This window comes from Benincasa hispida, chromosome 6 (genome assembly GCF_027475165.1).
Source record: "Benincasa hispida cultivar pf3 chromosome 6, pf3_genome.v1.1, whole genome shotgun sequence".
Classification (NCBI taxonomy): Eukaryota; Viridiplantae; Streptophyta; class Magnoliopsida; order Cucurbitales; family Cucurbitaceae; genus Benincasa; species Benincasa hispida.
The window spans coordinates 46,566,154-46,573,088 of NC_143483.1; the positions used below are offsets into that span (position 1 = coordinate 46,566,154).

Here is a 6,935-nt window from a genome sequence, read left to right on the forward strand (position 1 = left end):
CTTCAATGTAAGGGTCTTCCCAGAGGTAAACTTTAATTCCACCTCACTGGTTCCAGCAACTTTCGTGGAGTGGTGATCCCCCAACAAAATATTCTTATTCTTAGTTTCAGTATAAGTTTTAAAGAGACTAAGGTCGTGACAGACATGGCGTGTAGCGCCAGTGTCTAGCCACCACCCTTCACAACCACCGATCACATTTACTTCTGTGACCATGGCGACTAACGATTCTTCTGCCAGGTTCGCCTGACCAGCAGGACAACGCCTATTCCTATAGTTCCTAGCCATGTGCCCAAATTTATTATAATTAAAGCAGAGGATCTATACTGTTTCTCCTGAAGGGTGCTTTTTTTTTTTTTTTTTTTCTGTTGGTTCTGGTTGCTGGAGTCACGGTTCTGACATTTTCTCTTTGTCCCCTTTGATTTTTGGTCAGGTTTTACCATTGCAGAGGCAGGTTTCCTAGATACGGCGTTCACCTCCTCCCTTTGGTCCTGCTTCTGGGCTTCCTCCTCAATCCTTAGCTGGGTGATAAGATTCTCCAAAGAGAACTCCTTGGTCATATGCCTCAAAGTATTCTTAAATTCCTTTCACAAATGGGGCAATTTATCAATAATAACAACAAATTGGAATCGTTCGAGGCATATCTTCAGTAATTATCTCGTGAGCTATCTTCTGGAGTTCATGAGACTGGCCTCCACGAATTTTTCATCCGTCATCTAGAACTTGAGATAACGGCTAACAACATATTTCTTCGACCCAGCCTCCTCGGTGTCGTACTTCTTTTGCAGGGCATCCCATACCTTCTTCGTTGTCTTCATTGTACTGTAGTAGTCATACAAATCATCAGTCAAACCATTTAAAATAAAGTTCTTACAAAGAAAGTCTTTCTCCTCCTAGTCAGCAGCTTCTTTTATATATTGTTCAGTTGGTTCTTCTAGAGGGATGATCAGCTTATCTCTGGTACAAGTGTCGGCAACTTTCTTGACGTTGAGAAAGAACAACATCTTTTGCTTCCACCATTTGAAGTTCATTCCTTCGAACCGGAATGGACAATTGAGGTCAGATGTTATAACGTCATTGTTACTAGTGAGGGCTATTAGTGATGTGGCGGGAAGACACCTTAAAATTATTGGAAACGGAAAGACCCTCAGACGACGAACAAGGCAGCAGCAAACGGTCAGGTCACGGCGGTTGAGCAAAGAACAAAACCTGCAAAACAAAAGCTCATTATAGGTTGAGTCGCGGAGCTCACTCTTTTTAAGACGTTTCGCGGCTCTGCCCAAATATGCAAGTAGGTCAGAAATACTGTCACATCGTCCCCAGGATAAAACAACCCAAAAATGAAAATCCGATAAAAAATACACCGTTACCAACCGGAACACACACCCTTGTAGACGGACTGCTCGAAAAATGAAAAGTGAAAGAGAACGAGAGGGGAGCTTTCAATTGGAGAATAGAAGAAGGTGAAAAAATGAGTTGTATTCTGAACTGCGGCCTTCAACATGGAACTCCGCAAGAGATGGAAAAAGCACGTGCGGAGGACTAAGTTTTTTCGATTTTAATTATTAAAAAAAATAAGACGTCTATCGAACCCATATTAGTCTATCTCCTCACTCCCTCCAAAACATAGGTACCCTTGGAGCCCAAACCCAAAGCCCAAGATTAGAGTACAAAATGGAGGCTTACAAATCAAAATTTTCCAATGTGGAATTCTCCGACCAAAGGTTGGTTCCCTCTTATTTTTTAAAATTAAAATTTCACCTAACAATTCTCAAAATTTGATTTGATTTTTTAAATTATTAGTGAAAAGTAGATAAGAAAGAATTTTGAGGTATAAATAGTATTCATAAACTTCAATTTAGAAAACAAAATAATTATCAAAACGGACCTAAATAATTAACCTACGACTTGTAAATCATTATCAAAACCGGTCGAAATGGTTATGACACGGGGCTCGGCATCAGCAGCCCATGTACCCACTTCACCACTGTAAGAGGAGTGATTCAAAGCTTTTATAGCCAAAAGGGTGTCAGATTCCACTTTAAGGTGAATAATCAGTGTTCTCTCTCTCGTTTGAAATCCTTTTACTCCTGTGTTTTTGAGAGTTATGGTGCTTCAAGAATCTGAATGTATTTTGATCGTTTAAGATTGCCCTCAGTGGGATTTCCCTTTCAACTTTTCTCGCATTTCAATTCATTGTTGAACTCATGATTGATTCGTAGAATTCATGTATTTGTCCCCTCTGGAATCTTTAGGGTTTTCACTTTTTGTGAGCCGTACCGTAGTCATTAATCTTTTGAAACTGTAGAAATTCGCAGAATTTGTTTCCTTGGTGGGAATGCATCAGGGATCGCTTCCTAGTTTGAGTATATTAAGGATTTGGAATTTTGGTGAAAAAGGTAATTCATTATATATGTAGATGAGTTAGGTTGGGGGAATTTTTTTTGTTATGCTTGGAATGGGAAGTAGAATCCTCTTATGGGGATTTGACAATTGCAGCTTGACTGAATAATTCAATTTAGAAGACAGGGGTTGGATTCAAAAGCATTGAATTCAGATATGAAACTCTGTAACATGGCAGCATGTGACATGTTATAGTAAAGAATAATGGTTGAAGGATGAATTTTAACTTTGGAGGACTGGTTTAATAGTTACTCTATCATTTTATCTTCATTTTAAAGAATTGATTGATTACTATCTAAGATTTACATATCTTTCATATGGGATTTGACTTGTTGGAGTGATCAGAGTGCTTTTTGTGAGAATTAGAAAGAGGATTTTACTGGATGGCTTCAGCTGCAATAAAATCAGGGGCGTTGGTTTCACTGAAAGACCTGATGAAGCCATCTTCTGAGTTCTTCAAGGATGGGGCTTCACTTAGAGTTACCGGAAAGTAAAGTTTACCTATTTCTTGTATGCTTTGTACAACTTTAAGTATGAGCCTAAGAATTTGGGCTTGAACTTGATTGGTGCATTGATTCTCTTGGTAGATTTTGCTTGAATTTGTCTTCTATAACTGTCTGTTTGAAATTTGGGCTGCCTTTATTTTCTTAGCAATGGAATGGTCCACTTACATTTTATCCTCTAGATGTTCGCTATCTTCTTAAAACTAAAAACCACCAAAGACTATTTCATTGCAGCCTATTAATTATTTTATTGCAGATAACTATATCATATCGAAAAGATCGGTAGAGTTTTCGTAGATTGGGATTTGATATGTATGCAATGTTTTCACTATGGGCAGCATAATTATATCCTTTAGGTTTATTTTCTTACTAGCATTCAATGTTGAATTTCTTGGCTGTTGCAATCTTATCGGATGTGGAAGGGATCGATTTCCTTGGTTATTGTGAATGTTCATTGTCTTATATGCATTTTTCAAGAAACCAGACATTTAATTGAATCTGGAATAAACTTTGAAACGTAATCTGATGGTGCTAACATCATATGATTCTTCTCTAACTTGATATGACAACAGATTACCCATTGATGACTTCTAATAATGGAAGTTAATCTTAATATTCAAATAGTTCTTTACATATATGCAACTGTTTTTTTTTTTAATTTTATTTATTGCTATGAGATAGATGACTACTTTTGAATCTTTGAACTGTTTCCTTTTCCTTAACTCATTCTGTGACGATGAAAATAATTACTATCTGTTCTTTGAGACAGGTTAGTGGAGTATTCTGTAGAGACAGCCATTGCCATAATTGTTGATGGAAATGTTAACTTGAAGATCGACACACAGCATCTGAGAGAACTTAGCATTCGCATTGGTTCCATATATCAATTTATTGGTGAACTACTTGTTCAGTCAGATAATGAGGTGAAATACCATTTAATTAGGACCACCTTTCTCTTTGTCTCATGTTCACACACAAGAGCCTTAAATGATGCTTTATTTTCAGGCAACTCTGCGGGCACGTGTTGGCAGGAATGTTGATGGAATTGACCTCAACCTTTATCATCAGTCCCTGCAGCTGTTAAGACAATTTCAAGCTGATCACTTGAACAAGAGGACAAATTAGTTCACTTTTCTCCTTGAGGTGAATCTCTCACATGTTTCACCGACAAAGGTAATCTAGCTAATTGTTATGTTATCTTTGAAATGTCAAAAGTAGGAATGACTCTTTTACTTTACTTTCTGTAAAGAAAATCTCAGTAGGTAAACTACTTTTTCATTAATATCATGTGTTGAATGAATATTTTGCTGTCAGGATGGGAGCTTTTCTGCACATATAGAATTGTTTCATAAAATAGTAGTTAAAATAGGATGGTTAAAAAGTGGTAAGAAAAACCCATAATAACATTTACCCAGACTGTAATCATGTTTCTTTATTTGGGAGCAACGGGAACGAAAGATCTGTAATAATAACATCGGACACCCAACGTCCATTTATCTTCCAACATGACAGAGAGTCGAGAAAAATGACCAAAAATATTCACAAAACCAGCAGCAAAACGGGTCACACAGTGTTGTTTCTTAAACATGATTTACCAGGTCTATAATTGTGTTTCTTAACCACATTTACAATGACACATATAAAACCGTGTCTAGTGTTGTGAGTACACGCAACATACTTAAAAATCAAACACCGTGTACTAACAAACTATCTTATTTAATGACCCTATTCTGGTTATCGATTCTTAGTACATTAAATGTCTTTTAAGAATTGGTAAGAGAGGCCCCATTACCCACCCTTTGCGTGTCTAGAAATGTCAAACAGTCAAGAGTAGGGGACATTATCTTAGTGTAAATGCTTTCATTTTTGGCTTGTGAACAAGAATTCACACGTGACTAATCAAAGAAAAGGCGAAAAAGGGTATCAAAGAATCAAAGATACGCGTTGAACATTCTGAACCATTATTGAGTTGGCCACTTGGTTGGTAGAAAAAGCCACCTCACGGTGTGACTATAGGTATTAGAATTTCGTAGAGGGTAGGGTCCATCCTTTTCCAGTTTTGTGAAGTTCATCATGATCCAGTTTCACTGATTTGCTTTTCTTTTACATTAAGAGGATTCAAATCAGGACCCTCCAATTCACCTTGTATTTGACAAAACAATAATCGATGTAGGAAGAACAGTTGAGGTCACTAGCTAGAAAAAGAAAGAACAGTTGAAGTGACTGAAAGTGGTCTGTATTGATGTAATGTGGAAGTTTATGGTACACCATTCCATCATTTATATTTAGTCCCATCATCAGTTGGATGAGATTTTTAGTTCATATATTGGTGCCTCTGTCTCAAATTGGTTTCTTTATTCACATTATAAAGACTTGTTATCAACTCTTATCTGTCTAGTGAAGTTCTACCATTTTAAGTGATGGGTGATTGCATTTCAAAAGATGTTGAGGATACTATTTATTGCGCTTGAGATAGGTTAAAAAAGACTTTTGATCTTGAACTTTCCTAAAAGTATCATTTTAGTTGTTGAATTTTATATTGTAATATGGTCTTGTACTTTTAAATTTGTAATAATTTAAGGCACGTTTACCTACATGTAATCATAATTAGGGAATAAGAATCAAGAATTGTGGGATTTGGTGGTGTTTACTAAACTCTGCAATGATTCAAGTATGGATTCCATATTTTTTTTTTATTACGCCCAACTCTCTAATCTCATTCCCTCCCAAATAGTTAATAATTTGATTACAATTCTTTGATTACGTGAGACCCACATCATATGTTAAAACATTTTGCATTGAATGTCCTTTCTCTCTCTTTAATGAACTCCCTCCAACTTTATTATTATTATTTTGGCTTTTTATTCTCTCTCTCTTTATCCTCCGCTCGCTTTCAATTTTTGTGCAGTTTTTGCTTAACCTTAGCTTGAGGATTTTTCTCTAGTTGAATATTTTTTTGTATTTTTTCTGTCTTTTTGTTTTCCCTGTACACCTTTACAAACCAAAACAAAATACAAAATCAGAAGGAAAAAAAAAAATAATAATAATAATTGAAGAAGAAAAATATCAACCCAGGCTCTTAACCAACACTTCCAAAACTGCAGTGGGTTAAATTTTCCCAGTCCCAATAGAATTCTACAATATTGTTCATCAGGAGTGGTGAATCATAGTTTGTCCACTGTTTGTTTGTAAGCATATATTAGAATTATTGTGAATTGGAAAGCTGATGAACAAGTAGACCCGTTAAGTAATCATTTTATTCTCCGTTTTTCTTTTTTGAAAAGTAAGTCCATTTCTTTTCATTTTCTTACCATGGTGTATATCGATCTTGAGTTTAATTCTTAGTCAAATTTTAAAAATAAAAACAATTTTTAAAAGGAAAATTATTTTAAATAATAAAACTGTTGAAAATATTTACAAATAATAGTAAAATATCACAATCTATCTGTGATAGATCGCAGTAGACTACCATTTGTGTCAGATAGATACAAATAGTAGTTTATCGCGGGCAATAGTAGATAGACAATGGAATTTTACTATATTTATAAATATTTTGGTTCGTTTTGCTATATTTGAAAATAACTCTTTTCAAAATCTATCTTTTTTTTTTTTTTTAGTTTTCAAATTTTGACTTGGTTTTAAAAAATATGGATAAAAAGTAGATATCAAAGCAAGAAATTTAGAGGTAGATGAGGTGTTATAGGCTTAGTTTTCAAAAATTAAAAATAAAAAACCAAACAATTATCAAATTGTATCTTAATTTTTTAAAAAAACAAAAGAAAAAGTTGCAAATTTGATTTTTTAATGGGATTTTCCCATTTTGTTTTAAACATCTGATTAAATTAAATTTGTGACGCTGGATTTTGTTTTTTCACACAACATAATCTCAGATTGTCAAGCAAAAACATATTGATTTATTTACAGTCAAATTGAAATTTAGAAAATTGAATTAGATAAGTTTAATACAAATAATTATCATTTTATTTTTTAAATTCTATGTTCTTTGTATTTGGGTACTAAGATATTTATAAT

At 34.6% G+C, this 6,935-nt stretch overlaps 1 protein-coding gene across 4 annotated transcripts; it reads left to right on the forward strand.

The window, feature by feature from the left end:
* The first annotated feature begins 1,911 nt into the window (after positions 1-1,911).
* On the forward strand, positions 1,912-4,216 carry MDO1 (telomere-capping, CST complex subunit). Of its 4 annotated transcripts, none has more exons than XM_039033180.2 (4): positions 1,912-2,043; positions 2,767-2,890; positions 3,673-3,826; positions 3,909-4,216. In XM_039033180.2, the coding sequence occupies exons 2-4, from the start codon at positions 2,784-2,786 to the stop codon at positions 4,026-4,028; spliced, it is 381 nt and encodes a 126-aa protein (XP_038889108.1). In that variant the 5' UTR covers positions 1,912-2,043; positions 2,767-2,783; the 3' UTR covers positions 4,029-4,216. The 4 variants fall into 4 exon arrangements, with proteins under 4 accessions (XP_038889108.1, XP_038889106.1, XP_038889105.1 ...); XM_039033178.2 differs by having other exon boundaries at positions 1,918-2,043; positions 2,746-2,890; XM_039033177.2 differs by having other exon boundaries at positions 2,041-2,396.
* The last annotated feature ends 2,719 nt before the right edge of the window (positions 4,217-6,935 follow it).